Below are 20,900 nucleotides of genomic sequence, written 5' to 3'. Positions count from 1 at the left end.
CTGTAAAGGATGAATGACCATGTGAAAGATGGGAATGATATCTCAGCTGCCTGGGCAGCCTGAAGGCCTAAATTTAAAACTTAAAGATTACAAGGTTCTGGAAACTTTTTTTCTGCCTCCTTCTCTAGTCACTGAAAGGTTTGTCTCTAATTAATAGGAGAAATGATCCTTCTTTGAATTAGTAATCAATGAAGTCAATTACCTGGCTCTTAATTATCACATTTATTTGGATTACAAGCTTATTTGGAAGCTTGGTGGTTCAGTTGATAGAGCACTGGGCCTGGAGTTAGGAAAACCTGATTCAAATCCAGTCTCAGACACTCACTAGCTGTGTGACCCTGGGTAGGTCACTTAACTTCTGTTTGTAGTAATCTACTGGAAAAGGAAATGGCAAACCACTCCAGTGTTTTATCAAGAAAATCTCATGGACAGCATGGTCACAAAGAATCAGACGTGACTGAATGACTATACAATAAAAAGCTCATTTGTAAAACGCTGAAGAGGAGAATGAAATATCATTAACAGTACATGCTCACAAAGTAAAGTACATGAAGAATAACACAACTCTAGAACTTGGTATGCACCACAGGTAAGCCAGATCATTCTGATAGTGTTATAAATGATGATGATAATGGATACTATTGTTATTTTCATCTGGTTCTCATCTTATTTTTTTTTTTTTAAGGCAGGGCAATGAGGGTTAAGTGACTTGCCCAGGGTCACACAGCTAGTAAGTGTCACGTGTCAGAGGCTGGATTTGAACTCAGGTCCTCCTGAATCCAGGGCTGGTGCTTTATCCACTGCGCCACCTAGCTGCCTTCTCGTCTTTTTTAAAACTAGGTTTCAGATAGAAATGGATCTCATACACCCTTTCTGGGAAAAGAAACCATTCACATGACTGGAATCCAGGGAATTGATTCTATCAAGAACTAGAGTGCTTCAAAATGGCTCCCAAATGTTAAGGGAGTCTGTGGAGATGTAGCTAATAATCCACTAAGCAGCAACATCAAATAAGACATAAGACAAGAATACCTGCTCACCTAAGGTATTTATCAATGTCATAGAGGATGTCCTTCTCTTTTTTTACTTTTCAAATTCTCCTATTTGCAGAGTACATTGTACTAATTTTATTGCACTCACAAACACTACAAAGCTTCTTGAATAAAATATAAATTCATTTGAAAGTGATCAGCCTCACCATCCACAATAGAAAAACAAAGTCGATAAAAAACATATTGCCGGGGCAGCTAGATGGCGCAGTGGATAGAGCACCGGCCCTGGAATCAGGAGTACCTGAGTTCAAATCCGGCCTCAGACACTTAACACTTAACTAGCTGTGTGACCCTGGGCAAGTCACTTAACCCCAATTGCCTCACTAAAAAAAAAACAAAAAAAAAAACAAAACATATTGCCCAGATTTTTATATTCATTTGGGCAAAGAGCCTGCTAAGTTAGTTCATCAATAAATATGGCAGTGCCTACAGCTGATAGATAATACGCTGGTTCTAAAATTGGAAGAAGAGTAGTAGATTAGGCTGCATTGAATTTGGGAAATCGTCTATCTAATACTATGGCCATGACACACCTCTCAACATTTCTGTTCTGCTTTTACAATGGTTCAGGGGTCTCATCTTTGATGGCAGAGGTTTCCTTTAAGTTCTTTTTTTTTTTCTTTAAGTCCTTGGTATCAAATGTCTCTACTGGTGTATGGCCCTTTGTCTTCTTGGCAAGAAGAAAGCATTATTTTTCCAACTAAAACAAACCATAAAATCCTACATCCCTTCATTTGACGTTGGTGCAAAGTCTCACTCTGTTCTATGGAGATGTTGGCCTTTTTTGGTAAATTTCATGTGGTCCAGGGGGGAAAGCACAAGGTCATTGGAACCTCTTAGTTATGGAAGCAAGTTGCTCCCCCTCTCTCTGTCTCAGAAATATCTCCATCTGTAAATTGGGGCAGCCACGTAGATGATCAAAGGATCATGGAGTTAGAATTGTAAGGGAGCAGTTAAATTCATTCATTTATTTGTCCAACAAACACTCAAAGCCCTTAAGATCACTTACAATTTGTATCACCTTGAACAAGTCACTTAATTCTTTTAGCCTCAATTTTTTCTTGTGGTAAAATAATGGAATTTGGCAGAAGTCCAGGGGTCCGACTTGATTGACTTAGTAGTGTTTGAATTGGGCATGAATGAGAAACTGTAAGATGATTAGATTTTAGCCACACCTGGCCCACCCTGTTAGACCTAGCTTAACTTGGCCAACCCTGAGAAGGAGTGTCCTCAGAGGCTGTGGAACCAGTCTCAGCCACACTACTTGAAATACCTCCCCTTTGGGGGAGGGAGAAAAAGGTAGAAAAAGGGACACCAACAGGAAGTGACTCACTCTCTGTCTCTCTCTGGCCTTAGAGGAGCATTCAGAGCCGACTAGAGACTGGCGGCTGACTCCCATTGAAATTACAGACCCCTGGTGGTGAGTTAAATCCAGCCCTTTGAATTAGCTGAGCTGAAAGTAAGTTTGGCTAGAGCCAGGGAGATTATCTATTTTCCTTTTTCCCTATTCCCTTGTCCTTGACTTTATTAATTTCACCTTTGCTGTTTATTTTATTCCCATTAAATAAAACCTGATTCGTTTGTGGAAAAGAGGCTGTTAAGCTCCTTTCTTATTGGCTTGGGAAAAATAACTAAAAAAGGCAGTCTGGAGGGGAGCAAGCTTTGGACCTAGAGGTCCCTCATTATTTTCCGAACCCCAATATTATGGCAAGCCACTCAATTAACTTTCCCCATATTAAATTTGGCCCCTACACTCTTCAGTAAAATGGGGAAAATAATATATTTGTACTATGGCATTTAAAAAGTTTTGGGATATACTTTGTGGGTAATTTAATAATTTTATTAATAATGCCAGCATTTAATAAAAGGATGGTCATTCTCTCTTAGACTCAAGACAGTCAGGGCAGAGGCTCACGGCTTCTATGCCCATTTGAGGGTGGCAATCAATTCTGATTGGCTAACAATTAATGAGAGAATGAATATTACAATGAGGAGCTGAACTTTGATCATGTAGTTTCCTTCTAAGTTAGTCCCAGCCTTGGGCCACCTATTCAAAGAACTTATCCCCACCCAAACCAGAGTAATGTACAATGGCTGCCCCATCTGATGGAGTCTGGATAGAGCTGGATAGTTAGCTCAGCATTCATAGACTGAGGTCTTGAAATGAGGATAAAAGAAAAAGGGGGAAATCCTACTCTCCCAAACCATTGGTTATTTATTTATTTTTTTAGTGAGGCAATTGGGGTTAAGTGACTTGCCCAGGGTCACACAGCTAGTAAGTGTTAAGTATCTGAGGCCGGATTTGAACTCAGGTACTCATGACTCCAGGGCCCGTGCTCTATACACTGCACCACCTAGCTGCCCCCACCACTGGTTATTAATAATCATTTCTCTCAATACTACATTATGCACTTCTGAAAAACAGAACACATGGGTCCAGTGTGTGGGACATTGCTATAGTACCTGTAGGGGCCAAATTTTAATTGGGGAGAGCTAGGTGGCTCGCCACAATATTGGGGCAAGGAAGGAGACCAACAGCCTCCCTCAAAAACAGAACAGGGTTTATTAACAAGAACGAACTTAAAAACACAATCAGCAGAATTAAAGGAAAGGAAAAAAAAATGGGGGAAGGGAAACGATATGACCTGAATAACACCACTGCCCAGGGATCAGCTGAGAACACACGGCTGCTCCTGTCACTTTCCAGCTTCAAGCTAGAATGGCGAAACTCCTCCCTTCTCTTTCCCAGCAGACCCCAGGATGACCACACACAGCCCCAAGCCAATTGATTGGCAGCCCTGACTGATAGTCACATGACTGCCCTCACTGGGCTTCCAGTCATTATAATTTTGCCAGGCCCATGTAGGTATCAGCGAATGGTGATTGCCAGTGCCATATTGATGGCTACAACCAGTGGCTGGAGCACCGTGCCATTGCAGAGGTAAGGCACCTGAGTCCCAGGCCAGTGCATGAGCTGGGGTTTTTAAAATTCTAGCCAAAAGATGGGGTCATAAAAACCTCAAATAACAATTAATTCTTTACATTCCCCCCTTTGTTTCGTCAAGAAACATGGGGTGTTTCCTTGATGGAACAATACATAATAAATAATAAATAAAAAAATAACAATATGGCAACCTATGCTAACAAACAATATACTAATAACAATATAGGAAAGGGAAAATACATATTACAGATGATGTATATAGTAACAGAAGGAAAAACAAAAGCCACAAATGTTCAGTTAGAGTCCTTGCTTGAAATCTTGTCTTAGTTGAGTGTTAAGATGCCATCGCAGGGACTGGATTCCGGTCTGGATTCTGGTTGTCTCTGGATACTTTTACTTCTTTAGCTGTTGAACTGCTGGATTTCCACTAATCTTTAGTATAGCATTGTCAATGATCAAATTAAACAAGAGTTCTTCAAAATATAACTCATATAGAACAAATTTGAACTTGATACATACAGCATATTACATTCCCCTCCCAGAGGATATTTATACCCATATGCAATACAGAGTTGAGGCATTTATGACATCAATAACACTTTTTACCACCATATGTCTGGATCAAGGTCACTATACTATAAGCAGATTGCCATCTGTAAGGAAAAACATCAAAAAGTTTAGTGCAATTTAAGAAATTCCTTGTTTCTTCTTTTTATCTCTGTAGGATTTAAAATCACATATAAGTACATATATGTGTATATGTGATGTGTTGACACACATACATGTGACCCTGGGCAAATCATTTAACCTTTTAGCAACGTAGGCAAGTCTAAGGCTATAAATTTCAGATAAGATGATGACATGGGTAGGAGCAATTTCCTTGACTAGGACAACCTAAACCAATGAAATCACAGATCCAGTTGCCACTCCCCCTTCCTTCCATGGATAATCTTATATATTGTCCATCTAACTGTAAGTCTGCATGTCATACCCTGGACAATAAGTATTCTTCCTGTATCCTAATATCGATCAACAAGCATTTAAGTGGCAACTATGTTCCACTGTATTAAGTTAAAAAGACAAAAGAAAGGAAGTAAGGAAAGGGGTCCCTGCAGAAAAATTATGGGAAGCCACTAACTAGAGTTAAACAGGATAGGTAGGCATACATGGGTCAACGCTTGCATCCCTAATGATTAGATCACAAATCCCTTTTGTGTAAGGCACATGTCTGACCATGTCACTTCTGGGCAACTCCTCATCCCTTATAGAATAAAGTACAAATTCCTCGGGCTAACATTTAGGGCCGTGCACAGCTTAGAATCAGTCTTTCTTATCATATTTATTTCATGCCACTACCTTTCACAAATTCTCACTTCCAGCCAATTCGTGTTACCAGTTGTTCCATGTGCAGCCTCCGGGCATTAGGCTGTGCCCTGCTGACTGGAAAGCATTGCTTTCTCAATCAAGAAAGCAATCACTCATGCATGGCAGCAACTGTCTTTTGCCTTTGCACCACTCCCAGCTTGTCACATTTTAGATGCTCCTTATCAAACTGGTTTAGGATAACGAAGTTTCTCAACCCCCCCTCCCCCCCTTAATCAGTTTGGGGGCAATTATCCTCGACAGTGGATTAATACTTAAAAAATTGAATGTTGTTTTAAATAATTGCACATGTATAACCTACATCTGAAGGCTCGTCGCGGGGGTTGGGGGAGGGAAAGAATTTGGAACTCAAAACTTTAAATAAAAATGTTTACTAAAAATAACAAAGTGAATATTGGCGGTTAAATGTGTCTGGGTTTGACTGGAGCAGTCGGCGGCGGTTCGCGCGTGGGGCCTCTTTGGGGCAGCCTCACGGAGCATGAGTGACCTCCCTCGGCAGCGGGGGTGGGGTGGGGGCATGAAGAGTCTGTCCGGTGCAAAGTCCAGCTCGTTGGTTTGGCTCAGGGGTGAAGGCGGAGGGCTTCGGGGCGCCTCCAAGGTGGGCCTGCTCCTCCGCCGCCAAGGGGGCGGGGCTCCCCCAAAAGCAATCCTAGAGCCGCTGGCTCCCGTCCCGCCCCTCCCCCACAGCGGGGAGGAGCCAGCTGAAAAGCGGGTGAGAAGTCATGGGCCAGCGGTCACGGGCCGAGCGGGCGCGCTCTCGGCGGCGGGGGCGGGACCAGGCCGCAGCCGCCCCCCACGTGGCTGCCAGGCTGCCGCCCCGGAGGCGTTTCTAAGCGGAGGCTGCAGAACTCCACCAATGGGCTGAGGAGCGTTGGGGCCGAACGTTCCGCGACCTCCCTCCGCCCCGCCCCGTCTTCCCTTTGTGACGTCCCGGGTCACCCTCGCGCCCCGTCTATAATCTGCGCCTCTTCCCCGCCGAGCTGCCGGGCTAGCTGCCTTTGCCTGCCGCCTTTGCCTGCCGCTTACCTGCCGCTTACTTGTCGCTAAAGATGGCCTTCGTCACCCGGCAGTTCGTGCGCTCCATGGCCTCCTCCTCCTCCGCCACGGGACCCGCGGCCTCGGCCAAGAAGATCCTTATCAAGCACGTGACTGTCATTGGAGGTGGGCTCATGGGTGCGGGGGTCACGCAGGTGAGCTGGGTCAAGGTCCCCTTTCCCTGCCCCCTCGGGACGCTAGCCCTTGCCCTCTTCCGCCCCTCGGACGTCCAAGCTGCTTTAGCAATTGCCTGGTAAGGGAGGCGGGAAAGGTTTAGCCGAACCCTCGGGGTAGCTTAACTCCTTATCTGCCATACGGAGGCCGAGCTCTGGGAGGGTGGGGATGAAGGGGTGTGAAGGGGCACACCCCGCCCCTCCCCCGAAGATCCGAAGCCTTCCCGCTGTGGTTTCTTCTTGTTATTGGTTTTAAACGTTTTACCTTGTATTAAACCTTTTATGCCTTAACTCCAACTTAATCTAAGTTGGAAGCACTTTGAGAGCGGGGAATGCCTTTTTCCCCAGCATGATGAAAAGCTGCCCTAGAATAACTGTCAGAAGATCTGGGTTCTTTTAACAAATAGGATTGTAAAATCATAGGTTTAGAATTGGAAGAGGCCTTAGAGGGCTTCTAGCCCAACTCCTTAATTTCTCAGAGGAAGATCTGAGGCTCAGAGACGGAGTGACGTAATGACTTTTATTTGTTTAGTAATTTTTTGGGGGTGGGGCAATGGGGGTTAAGTGACTTGCCCAGGGTCACACAGCTAGTAAGTGCCAAGGTCTGAGGCCAGATTTGAACTCGGGTCCTCCTGAATCCAGGGCCAGTGCTTTATCTACTGTGCCACCTAGCTGCCCCCGACCTAATGACTTTTAGAACTTGGAAATTTGGAAAGAGCTTTACACTTTCATTTCATTTCAGCAAGCATTTATTAAGTACATACTATGTGTAGGAACTGTGCAAAGCAGATACTATATGTAGCCACTGTGCAAAGCACTGAGGATAATACAAAGAAAAAGCATAATCAGCCTCTTCCCACAAAGAGTTTATGTTCAAATAGAGTAGACAACGTGCAAACAACCGTGTACATACGAGACAAATAGGGGGTAAATTGGAAGTAATCTCATGGGGAGTGCTTTACCATTAAGGGGGACTGGGAAAGGCCTCTTGCAGAAAGTAGCATTCGAATTGAGGCTTGAAGGAAGTCTGGAGGTAGATGAGGTAGAACAGCTAGGATTCAAACTTCAGTTCCACTGATTTCAACTAACAGTTCCCCTTGTATTACTTAGCTGTGTGACCTTGAACAGGTCACTTAACCTGTAAAATCAGATGAATGATATCAGCACATCTACCTTATGGATCCCAGAGTCAACTCAGATACAGTAAAAAGGGCCAGAAAACTCCCACAACATTAGCACTTGCTTGGCAAATTGTAGGCAGTCAGTGTTTGATTGGGAAAAGACAAGAGTATCTCTAAAGAATTGTTTGTTTTCTTAGTGTTTCTCTCACTGTCCTTTCCTACCTACGTTTCCTACACCGTAGGGGATGTAGGTGGAGCAGTAGATAGAGTGCTGGGACCTGAAGCTAGAAAGACTAATCTTTCTGATTTCAAATCCTGTCTCAGACATTTACTAGCTGTATGACCCTGTAAAGTCACTTAACTTTGTTTTCCTTAGTTTGCACATCTGTACTCCAGTATCTCAGCCAGGAAAACTGCAAATGGGGTCACAAAGAATCAGACCCAACTGAAAAAACTACTCAGCGACAAGTTTATGGGATAAGCTGGACTCCAACCTAAGAAGGCCTGTGCTCAGTTCTGGACACATACTGGCCCCTTGATCCTGGGCAATTGGCTTAACCTCTCCAAGAACACTCTAAGACTCTATTTTGCACAGAAGGTACCATTCTTGTGTGGGCCAAGGAAGTGTACTCACACAGGAAATTCCTTTTCCTAATGAAATCAATCCTCCATCCTTATTATATTTCCCAGCCTTGGGGGAAAAAAATGAAGGTTCTTTCTCTCCAAACTGGAAAGGGTATGAAGAATTTGCATTGGGCACCAGACCAATTGTACCTCTTTCCTTTAGCACCAAGCATTGAATTGTCCTCAGAGGGAGGGAGAAAAGGGCTTGAGTAGAAGATACAGGCTCTGCCCTCAAGGAATTTCTAATCTCATCACTTATCTGTAGTACTCTGCCCTCTTTCAAAAGAGGGTTATGGTTCTCTGGTTAATTGTGCAACTGATAACCTAGTTTAGAATTTTTTGAGATTACAAACTCATTGGGGTAATTAAACCTTTACCTCTTGGTCTTGGTTTCCTTTGACCCTTAACTTATTTACACTTTGTATCTATTTTGCTTTCCTTCCTTCTGTTTGTTTTTTTGTGTCTGTGTTGTCTTCCCCGATAAGACAAGGACTTTCATCCAAATCCCAAGCACAGAAGAGGTACTTCATTAATGCTTATTGATTAAGTATAAGTGGAAATCTGCTAGACTTGGAGTCAAGAGAGACTTGGGTTTAAAACCCAGCCTCATCACTTACTAGGAAGGGAATAAAGTTTTCTCATCTGTACAATGTGGAGAATGACTTATTTTCCCTTCCTCACTGGTGGGGTTTCTAGAAAACATGATATGAATTGCCTTGCAAGAGCTATATCCCAAACTTCTGAGATCAGATTGATCAACCAAGCTCTCCCAGCAAAGTATTCCTTGATACCATTGGTCAAGAGAGACCTTTGGCTTCATTGATGGACTGCTCTGACCCAGCGTGAGACCTGATTTTGTAGATCCTTGGCAAGTTTAGGATTACTGTGAACCTTTGGGAATGCTTAAAAAAAAAACTCCAAATACCTACTAACATGCTTGGGTCAGATGACTAATTTTGGCTTTCTAAAAAAAGACTTTAATTTTAATCAAGAATTAGTCTATCTTATCTAACTTTTTTTTCTCTTTTATGTTTAACATTTTTGCTAAATTCTTAATAGTCTTTAAACTCCTTCAGCATAGAGATTTTGTTTCATCATAACTTTGTATCTCCCCCTTAGCACTATGCTCTGACCTCAGGTTACAGTTGGCCTAGTACCAAACCTTCATCACCAGATTAGTTTTTACACTTGACCTGATGATGGTCAGGACAGGGTACTAGGGGCTATAGCCTTGCCTTGCTCTTCCTCCTTCTGATGCTTTCTTGCAGGTCCTAGGTTTGTGACTTGCTGCTTGTAAGCCCTGACTAGTGAGAGAAATTATTTCTGTCTTATGTTAATATCCAATTATTTGAAATTAAGGTTTTTCCTTCTACTTCCTCATTCAAAGGCCAGTCTCAAGGAGATTTCTGACCTTGCCCAAAAATGTTACCCCACTTAGAGCAAAGCTTCTTAAACTTTGGGTTGCAGGTAACTGAAGGTGGGGGTCATGAAAAATTTGACAACAGTATAAATTTATTTATACCTATTTAAATGCCGCAGTGGGGGGTATCACATAAAATTTTCTCTGGCTAAAAGGAGTCGCAAGTGGAAAAAGTTTTAAGAAGCCATGAATTAGATGACCTCTTAGGTTCCTCCAGGTTCTATATCTGTAATCTTAGAACTGTGTTACTTTGTTTTTGTTTTAGGCCAAGACTTGTGATTTCATTGTTTAGGGAATTTCCTGATGAGAAAATTCTCCCTGCCCATGCAGTTCTGAACCTGTTCAGAAACTTGGTTTTAGACAATTTGCCTGGGAAACGGGAGAGTGATTTCCCCTGGATCACACTCACTCATCATGTGTTAGAGGCAGGACTTGAACCTAGGCCATCCTGAGGCCTAGGTCATGCTTGCCTCTTTTAATTATGACTTTGTGACCCTCATATTTACAGAGAGAAGTTTGACTACTCCCTTTATTAATCTTTGTTAGGTTTTTTGTGGCCCATATGTCTGTTACTGTGATTCAGAGATAAGGATAGTTATTGTGGAGGCACCTAGGTGACTCAGTGGGTCTGGGTTCTGGAAGACCTGAGTTAAACTCTCCCTCAGACAATGTACTAGCTGTATAACCCTGGGCAAGTCACTTAACCTCTGTTTGCCCTGATCCACTGGAGAAGGAAATAGTAGACCACTTTAGTATTTTTGCCATGAAGAGTCAGATGCAACTGAACAAAATAATTATTGTTCCAGTGGGCATTGCTTATATACTGGCTATGTTTGAGAACAAAGCACATGCCAACCAAGTTTTGCCTGATTTTGTAGGTCTCTGGCAAGTTTAGAATTACTGTGAACCTTTGGGAATGCTTAAAAAACCAAACACCTACTAACCTAGTTAGGTCAGATGACTAATTTTGGCTTTCTAAAAAAAGACTTTCATTTTAATCTGGAATTATTTTAGCTTATCAGTAACTTTTTTCTCTGTTATGCTTAACTTTTTTTTAAATCCCTTTTTATTTTTCTGGGCAGAGGCCACTGTAATTTTTGTTTTAATCAATCAACAAGCAGTTTAAGAACCTACTCCCCATAGAGCCTATTGCTAAATGTTGGAGGTGCAAAGAAGATGCAAAGACAGGCCCTGCCCTCAAGGAGCTTACTTCTCTACTTAATGCCTTAGGCCCTTTTCACTGTTCCTCCTTTTGCTCTCTGTTCCTAGGGAAGATAGCGTCACTCCCACACCTGAGGTGCTTCCCTACTGATCCTCTTCCAGGGCTCCTTTTGAACTAGGTTGGAGAGCAGTATACGCTTAATATTTTTGCCTCTAAACTCCTTGAGGGTACAGATTTTGTTTCATCATAACTTTGTATTTCCCCTAGCCCTTCTTAGGACTATGCTCTGCACTCAGTAGCTGCTTAATAAATGTTGAACATCGTTCCAGCTCAAAGCTTCTTAAGCTGTGATCACAACCCCATATGGGGCAGTGTAATTGAATGTGGGAGTTGTGAAATATTTGTCAACAGTAAAAGGTTATGTAGACCAATTTTATATACCTATATACTTGGGCTCACATACAAAATTTCTCATGCAAAAAGGAGTTGCAAGTGAAAAAAGTTCTAACTCATGTTGAATTTTAGCAGGAAAGGCATAAATTTGGTGGGTTTCTTTTTTTTTCTTTCAAATAGCAACTCTAAGGTTGTTTTACCTATGCCATGGCTCATTTGATCATGAATGCATTTGTGGAGATTTGTGTGAATTTCTCAAGCAAATTAAATGACTCATTACTTCTATTGAAATAACAGATGGGACTCTTTATTCACTACCCAGAAGGTAGTGCTTTACCTATGTTTTTCCTACTTTAAACATCTTCCCCTTGGAAGGACTTACCATTGAGTTAATATTTAATGTTTAATGTGTTTGTTTATCTAATGCTTTATCCTCTGACTTGAAATGATTGCCAACTCATCTTCCACCTGATCCTTACTTAGACTAACACCAAAGTTTATAGTACTAAGTAAGACCTGGATAGCAGAGGTCATTTATTTAAAAAAAAATTTTTTTGGTGGGGCAATGAGGGTTAAGTGACTTGCCCAGGGTCACACAGCTAGTTAAGTGTCAAGTGTCTGAGTCTGGATTTGAACTCAGGTCCTCCTGAATCCAGGGCCAGTGCTCTATCTACTGTGCCACCTGGCTGCCCCTGAGGTAATTTATTTTAAAGGGAAGGTATATCTACTGACTGTATTTTTTTTCATAGGATAAATATGAAGTATACTATACATGCTATACATATATAAGTAGTATATATTAAATATATAACAAAGTATATAAGTACATAATATAGGTATAAAGCTTCTAGAACTTCTGTGAAGAGTGTTTGCTATTTTACGTATGGGAAAATGGAGGCCCACTGGTCTTCCCTCTGGGTTTCTAGTTAGTCAATAGGTTAAGTAGGACTAGAGTTACAGAGTCTTGCTTTTAGCCTTGCTTAGCACAGTGCTTTGCACACAGTTTGTTTTCGTTTAGCTGTTTCAGTCATGTCTGACTCTTTGTGAGCCTGTTTGGGGATTTTGTGGCAAAGATACTAGAGTGGTTTGTCATTTCCTTTTCCAGATCATTTTACAGGTAAGGAACTGAGGCAAACATGATTAAGTGACTTGCTCAGGGTCACACAGCTAGTAAATGTCTGAGTCAGGATTTGAACTCTGGTCTTCCTGACTTCAGGCCCAGCACATTTGAACCCAGGTCTTCAGACTGCAAATGCATTACTCTTCTCACTGTACTATATTGTCATCAAGGGAACTGGTAGAGGTAGTCTGGAGAAGACTTAGCAATTCATTGACTTTGGGGCCAATAAACATGAAGGGTCATGGTTTCAGACCTGAGTGACTAGAAAGTTGATGGTGCCCTTGACAGAGATAGGAAAGTTAGGAAGGAGGGGAGGTTTTTGGGAGAAGATGATGTGTTTCATTTTGGGCATGCCTAGTTTGAGATGCCTATCCAGTTGGAGAAGACCGGCACTCGGGATATAAGGCCACATACATCAGTCTGGGAGTCATAAGATCATAGATTTACACCTAGAAGGGACCATAGCATTGTCTAGTGTTACCCCTGCATTTTCCTTATTAGGAAACAATCCCAAAAAGACTTTAGGTGTCTTAAGAGGGATACCTCGAGGACCCTGTCTCTCAAGTCTTTATAACTCCAAGTCTAGCAATCTATCTGCCATACTATAGGTGTGAAACTTGTGGTCTGCAAAGCTCAACTGGATTGAAATATAATTGGGAAATATTTAACAAAAGAAATGAAATACAAATTTTATTTTTGTAAATTTATAATAAACTTTACTTTTTTTTTTTTGGTGGGGCAGTGATGGTTAAGTGATTTGCCCAGAGTCACACAGCTAGTGTCTGAGGCCAGATTTGAACTCCGGTCCTCCTGAATCCAGGGCTGGTGCTTGATCCACTGTGCCACCTAGCTGCCCCCAGTAAATAAACTTTATTATAAATGTCTATAAAGTTTTATAAATTTACAAATAAAACACAAATGTTTTTATATTAATTTATGATAAAATAGAATTTTTATTTTTTATACATTTATAATCAATAAAATACAAAATAAAATTTAAAACAGTAGAACATAGATAATGTTAATTTGTGGTTTTCTAAGTTAACATGCAGCCTACAGGAGAGCATGATGTCTCTGCTGATAAGGCTTTAAGAAACTGGATGGAGAGAAACTGACTTAGGACAGAGCCTGGTGGTTAGTGGATGGGACAAGAAAGATGAGCCAGCAAAGGACACTCAAGAGTAGTTTTACATGGGTAGGACGAAATCTAAGAAAGAGAACTATGTCACAAAAATCCGGAAACTGAGAGAGGACTGAGGAGGACTGTGGGTCAGATAATGTCAGTGCAGAGAAGTCAAGAAGATGTAGACTAAGAAAAGACTATCAGATTTAGTAGTTGAGAAATCATTAAGGACTTTAGAGAAGGCAGCTTCACCTGAGTGATAAGGTGGAAAGCCAGATTGCAAGGAACAGAGAAGCATGAGAGGAGAGGAAGTAGCTGAGCTAATGTGAGCAGACAACTTTTTCTGGGAGTTTGATTATGAAAGAGAAGAGAGATATCAAACAATGATGGCTTAGGAAGATGGTTATGTTAAGTGAAATCTGTTGGAGGCTGGGGAAACCTGGACATATTTATAAGAAACTAGTAGATGGACATGGCAAATTATCGAGAAGGGACATTGAAGGGCCTTGCTCCTAGAGGAGCTATGTATGGGAAGGTATGAGATAAAGATTAGCCTTGATATGGGAAAGGGACTGAAGCAGGGGAAGAGAGATGTCAGAGGGTTTTGAGATAGAGAATGAAGGAGAAGAGTGAGCTCTCAGGAAATAACTCCTGTTTTTCAGTAAAGTCTAAGGTGAGGTCTTCTCCAGAGAGAGAGACAGAGAGACAGAGAGAAGAAGAGAGGAGAGTGGAAGGTGGGGCAGTCTGGGAGTCTTGGGGAGAGAAGGGGTTTGGGACAGCAGCTGTATGAAGATAGAATGATAGATCAAACAATGGCATGCAGCGGTGAGGGCCCAGTTGGGGCTGGATAGTGTAAATTTGAAATGTTTGTGTGACCTCTATCTGGAAGTAAGTAGGCGAGGCAAAGGCAGGTGATGGGAGTAATCCAGGAAAAAATGTTTGGAATGGTAGAATAAGATAAGGGGGCTAGGGATTCAGGGTCGAAGGCAGTATGAAGTGGAACCAGTTATTCTAGGGTCAGGATTGAAGTGGGAGGAAAGCAAGGCTAGAGCAGGAGTTAGTGTGCCTGGGAGAAGAGGGTCATAGTGAGGGTGAAGAATCGATTTAAGGAGAGTGTTCTTAAGACCATTGAGGGGGAGGGGGAGGGGGTGCAGGGAGGGGAAAGACATTCCTATCTTAAATGAGATAGTATTGTAAAGCTTAGAAAAGGACCTGGTACATAGCAGGCACTTAATAAATGCTTGTTCCCTTCCTCTCTTATTTACTACAGTGATGGGTAGTGGAAAGAGCATTGGACTTAGAGTTAAGAAGACGGGTTCAAATCCCACTTTAGTCACTTACTAGCTATGTGACCCCAGGGAAGTCACTTAGCTTCTTTCAGCCTCAGTTTACCTTTCTCCTAGCGTTGTGATGAGGACTTGGACAAATCACTTTCTCTCATGTGTAAAGTGAAGGTTTTGGACAAGATTTCCTAGGCTTTTTCCAGCTCTTAAGCAAATCTGTGATCTTATCTGCATTGGTACTTCCCATCCTCATTTCTTGAATTGCCAAAAGAAAGGATACAAGCATTTATTAAGCCTTGGTATTAAGCCTAACTCTAGGTACTTTGCTAAGTGTTTTACAAATATTATTTCATTTGATCCTCACAATTCTTGGGAGTAGGTGCTGTTATCACATTTTACAGTTGAAGAAACCGAGGCAGACAGAAGTGAAGTGACATGCTCAGGATTACACAGCTGAAAAGTGTATGAGGTCTGGATTTGAACTCAGGTCCACTGTGTCAACACTCATTATTTGTTGGCCCCCACTTTTGCAGGGCCCCTCTCTGAACCTAGGCTGGTCCTGGAACAACATACTTACATACCTTACTCTCTCCTCCCTGGCCTGGATGTCAAGGCTGCAGCACCAGAAACCATGCCTTTGTGGATGTATCCCTTTCATATCATCTAGCACTTCTGACCTGAGTCCCCTGGCCCACTGTTTCAGGCAGGCTTCAGTCATGCTTTATTTCATTCTTTATGCTACGCATGTCTTCTCCATAACAGTGCCATACAAATACTCTCTTGTGCCCCTCCCTCCCCTCTACTTCTGGAGCCTTGATCAGATCATCTCTGGCATCTGGCATCTGAGGTATGAGTCACTGCTCCCACTGAGATCCCATCCCTTTCTGGACCAGAGTGCCCCTCCTTGGCCACCACTTCAGTGTCTGCTGTCGCTCCCAGTTAGAATGAGTTAAGAGGGATATGCTCTTTGTTTTTAGATTTGTATTCCCCACACTTAGCACAGTCCTTGGCTAGTAAGTGACTAGTCAATTTTCATTTACACTTGGTAGATCCTACCAGATCTTGTAGAATGTTGGTCTAAATAAAGAGCCTTTGATAACTTTTGGGATCCACACTGCAGGAATGAATTTGAGTGGGGCATAAATGCACAGGAGGAATGTAAGAAAAGTGCTACGGGAGTTACTTTGTCACTTTGGAGGTGAGGGGAGGAACAAGTATTAATCTTCCAGGCACTATGCTAGGCACTTTAGAAATATTATCTCATTTGAGGTAAGTGCTATTTTTATCCCTGCTTGAGGAAACTCAGGTTGAGCAGACAGGTAAACTGACAGGGAAAGGATCACACAGCTAGGAAGTATCTGAGACTGGATTTGAGTCGGGTCTTCTGATACCGAGTTCAGTGCTCGATCTACGTCAGCACTTCTATGAGGGTGGAAGTCAGGCAAGGCTTCGTGAAAGAGGTGGCTCTTGAGCTAGACTTGGGAAAGATTCCAGCAGGTGGAAGGGTGGTGGTGAAACAGGTTCTCAGCCTGGGCAAAGTCACAGAGGTAGCAAAGAATAAAAATGGCAGCCAATAACCGGTTCATCTTGGTAGATGGAGAATAGTGTAAAAGCAGGATGGAAAGCCAGGCTATCTCTACTTTATGCTGACTTCCATGTGCCTCTTCTCATCATCATCCACACTGCTGTGAGAAGGATATTCCTAAAGCCTAGGAATGCCCCTGCCCCTCCCTGCTCCCATGGCTCTAGTATCTCCCTGTTGATTCTAGGATCAAAGGCGAATCCCTGGAAAGCTCTTCACACTCTGGCTCCAGCCTACCTTTCCTGGCTTAATTCTACATTTCTCCTCTTTGACCCTAGAGGCATCTAGGTGGCACAGAGTTCTGGGCCTGGAGTCCAGAAGACCTGAGTTCAAATCCAACCTCAGACACTTAGCTGTGTGACTCTGGGAAAGTTACTTCACTTCTGTTAGCTTCAGTTTCCTCAAGTATAAAACAGGTGTAATGTTACTTACCTCTCAGAATTGGTGATAAGATCAAATGAGACGATATTTGTAAAGGGCTTAGCAATAGTAGGTGCTTAATAAATGCTTTCTTCCTCCCCATATACTATGTTCCTTTGTGCTCATCTTCATCCATATTCTGTCTCTGTGGCTTTGCCCTGGGTGTTCCTTCTTACTTCCACCCTGACCCCCTTTCCTGTCCAGGAAATTACCTACCTTGTATCCACTTTATATACATTTCCTATTTTCTTAGATGTATATTTGTTGGTTCTCCAGCATCCATTTATTAAGTGCTAGTAGCCATGTGCCAGGCACTGCACCAAATCCTCCCAAAAAAGCAGACAGTCCCTGACCTCAGCGAGTTTATATTGAGTCAGCAATCACTGATAAGGACTTTCTGTTTGTTTTTGTCTTTGCATTCCTTTATGGGTTGGTTCATAGAATAGAAGATGCTTAATAAATGCTCGTTGATTGATCACGATGCCATGGTGACTTGGCGCATGGCATGGGAAAAGTGAATGGAAATCTCACATTAAGAATGAGAGCCAGCCAGTGAAGGCTAATAACTTACTCTTAGATCTAACGATTTTAGGAAGATTGAATGGAACCTCATCTCCTGCCTGGAAGGTTACTTTTTGGTGGAGCTAGAAGCCCAAATTGGCTTGGGACCTCCTTAGTCTCATGGAATAATGTGCTAAATTCTGGCGATTTGGAAAGGCTAACATTTGATGCAGTTTATTTGGGACTGATGACCCAGAGTTGGGTTTGTTTTGTTTTGGTTTTGATCCCTTTTGTTTTTTACATCACCTTTATTGCTGAATATGTCCTTCTCCCTGCTTAGGTAACAAAGAATGGAATAGACAGAGGAGGAGGGGAGAAAGCACTTTAGCCACACTAAGTAATACATCAACCATGTCTGACACTGTAGGCAGTATTTCTTACCCATATCTTCCACCTCTGCAAAGAAGAGAGGGAGGTGGGCTAAGCTTGATTATTATAACACAAATTTCAGTTAAGAACAGTAGAGGGCAGCTAGGTGTCGCAGTGGCTAGAGCACCAGCCCTGGAGTCAGGAGTACCTGAGTTCAAATCTAGCCTCAGACACTTAATACTTACTAGCTGTGTGACCCTGGGCAAGTCACTTAACCCCAATTGCCTCACTTAAAAAAAAAAAAAAACAGTAGGCAGCTAGGTGGCACAGTGAATGGAGTGCTGGACCTGGAGTCAGGAAGACTCCTTTTCCTGGGTTCAAACCTGGCCTCAGATACTTAGTAGCCTTGTAACTCTGGGCAAGTCAACTTAACCCTGTTTGCCTCAGGTTCCTCATCTGTAAAATGAGCTGGAGAAGGAAATGGCAAAGCCCTCCAGTGCCTCTGCCAAGAAAATCCCAAGTGGGGTCATGAAGAGCAGGACACAACTGAAAAACAACGGAACAAAACTGGGACATATCGATGGAAAGAAAGAAAGAGAATCGTTAACACAGCGTTTGATTTCATGTACAGATTCACTGCTAAAGTTAGAAGACACGAGGCGTGCTTCGGCTCTGGTGGTAGATAGCCTCTCAACCCCTCCCCCCAAACCACCATTTGATTCCTCAGTATATTTATGTGGCCTTGGGCCCAGTGTGCTGAGGGCCTTTGACAAGGTGCTGTTCACCGTGGCTATTTTTATAGCTCTGAAACACTCTACTCTAAAAATACTCATTCTCTGGGTGACTGAATCTTGCCTCTCTTTTGAGTTGAAGTTTCTGCAGAGTCCAGTAGGCAGTTTAACATTAGGATTTCTGTCCTGGCATAAGTATTGACACACTTCCAAGCTCTGCTGACAGAGGACAGTGAGCAAGTGGCAAGGTTTCTCCCACTCTCTTTTATTGTGCATCAATAGCTTTTTCTGTATACATTGTATCCCCCCTCCTTCATCTTGCTGTCTTAGCCAACCTCTGCCTTTGTTCTGCACAGTACTACAATGGTAGCATTGCCATGAAATAGGCTGGTAATTGGAACTTGGAGCTTTTATCCTCATGGAAAAAATGTCAAGAAACCACAATATGGAGAGGTAGGGAATAGTCTGTTAGACTTACAGTCGGGGAAGACCTGGACTCATATCCTGGCTCTGAATCTCATTTTATCTGTAAAATGGAAAATACAATCTGTAGTATCTTCCTCACAGGGTGGTTCTGAGGCTCAAAGGAGAGAATGTATGGAAAGTGCTGTGGAAAATTTAATGAGTTATAAGAATGACAGTTATTATTGTTCACAGGTGATTAAATTTCCCCTTCTTCAGTTTTAGTTTTTCTATTCTCATGACCTCCCTAGGTCTAAATTTGGGCTTAAACATTTCTTACATGTCTACCAGATGGTTTATGTGATAAGTATTGCTCTCAGTAGGCCAAGAGAAGAACTGGAATGGAGAAGAAGGAATAGAATTTATAAAAATAAATATACAAACTGCTCCTGAGGCTTCAAGTCTTGGCCCTTCTTGGGACCAGAAAGACCAGTTTAGACAGGTAAGATCGATCCTCCAGGATTTTGAATAATTGCAAAATTACCTGGCTAAGGCAGGAAGGGAAAACCAGGTCAAAAATTTCACTGATAAATGATTTCTTGCACTGCTTCACCTGTAATGAAACTGGGTAATAACCCAATAGGATCTGTCAGCACCTCACCTCCAAAGCAGATTTTCTTTTTCACTTTCTATTTGATTTAAGCTTTACTCATCCCAGGTGAACTGGGAAAATAAACATGATTTTATCCTCTCAATCATTTTGGCACAGAGTCATTTCACACACATGATTTGTCCTCTTGAAACAGTTGCCTAGCAAATCTTTTAATTATTTTGTTTACTTGCTGGTGTAGCATTTTCTCTGTTGTGTGCATTCAGTAAGATGCAATAGCTTCTGGAGCTCTGAGCCTAGACATGGTAGGGGGCTGGACAACTGGTCATAAAGAAATTACAGGGGGCAGCTAGGTGGCGCAGTGGATAGAGCACCGGCCCTGGAGTCAGGAGTACCTGAGTTCAAATCTGGCCTCAGACACTTAACACTTACTAGCTGTGTGACCCTGGGCAAGCCACTTAACCCCAATTGCCTCACTTAAAAAAAAAAAAAGAAATTACAGGGGACCCTTTTCTATGTACTGGGTGCAGCTGGTGCCCACTGGCAACTCTATTAACACTTCTCGGTTGAAGTTCCAGGGTGGAAAGGAGTGCTTATGGTCAGTTACAGGGGAGGAGAAACCTGGTTGCAGTTCCAGGGTCAAGTGGAGCACTAGCACTTGCAGCTGCAGGGGAGTCAGGGGCCCCCAGAGCAGAGAGCAGTGAGTGCACCTCTCCCCACATCACACCACCTTGGAAGCACCAACATCTTGCAGACCCCCAGCACTAGGGCTCAAAACCGCAGCACAAAAAAGCCTGAAGTGTGGGACTGTGCCTGCCCACGTCCAGGAGAGTAGAGCCCGACTTTGGCATAAAGTTTAAAGTGAAGAAATAGGCTGGGAAGAGGAGCAAATAATAAAAGAAGGATTCAACCAGCAAAATTGAGTATAATCCTTGAGGGGTGGGGGGAATGGATATTTAATGAAATTAAGGGCTTTTAAGCATCCCTGATGAAAAGACCAAGGCTGAAGAGAAAATTGGACTTTCAAATATAAGACTCAAGAGAAGCATGAAAAGGTAAACATGAAAGAGTTAATCATAAAAGACTTGATAAAGTTAAGCTGTTTACATTCCTATATGGGAAGCTATAACTCCTAAGGACTTTATCATTATTAGGGCAGTTAGGAATTTGCATAGAAAGAGTTCTGGAGCCAAGATTGTGGAATGAGGCAGGAACTTGCTTCAGCCCTCACAAATTCTCCATACAGCCTTAGAATCAATTTTGGGGCAGTGAAGCAGTTTCCAGCCCAAGACAGCTTGGAGGGTCAGTAGGAGAGGCCTGTCTCACTAGGGTAGTGCCTGAGCAAGCTAGTGGCAGGCTGCCTCGCTGGGGACCAGTCCTATCCCCAGTGCAAGCCAGCAGCAAAGCCCTGAGCCTCAGCATGAGAAGCTTGAGACAGCGCCCTTTCCTCTC

General features: G+C 42.6%; 1 protein-coding gene across 1 annotated transcript in view; it reads left to right on the top strand.

The window, feature by feature from the left end:
* The first annotated feature begins 6,286 nt into the window (after positions 1-6,286).
* The window catches only part of HADH (hydroxyacyl-CoA dehydrogenase), a 53,875-nt gene continuing 39,261 nt past the window's right edge, over positions 6,287-20,900 (top strand). The window contains exon 1 of the mRNA XM_043970938.1: positions 6,287-6,569. Within this exon, the coding sequence (XP_043826873.1) occupies positions 6,429-6,569 (141 nt within the window). The 5' untranslated portion in view covers positions 6,287-6,428. The remainder of the gene's footprint in view (positions 6,570-20,900) is intronic.

Source organism: Dromiciops gliroides, chromosome 6 (assembly GCF_019393635.1).
Source record: "Dromiciops gliroides isolate mDroGli1 chromosome 6, mDroGli1.pri, whole genome shotgun sequence".
Classification (NCBI taxonomy): Eukaryota; Metazoa; Chordata; class Mammalia; order Microbiotheria; family Microbiotheriidae; genus Dromiciops; species Dromiciops gliroides.
The sequence above is the reverse complement of the archived record's forward strand: the minus strand, read 5'-3'. Positions and strand labels throughout refer to the sequence as shown.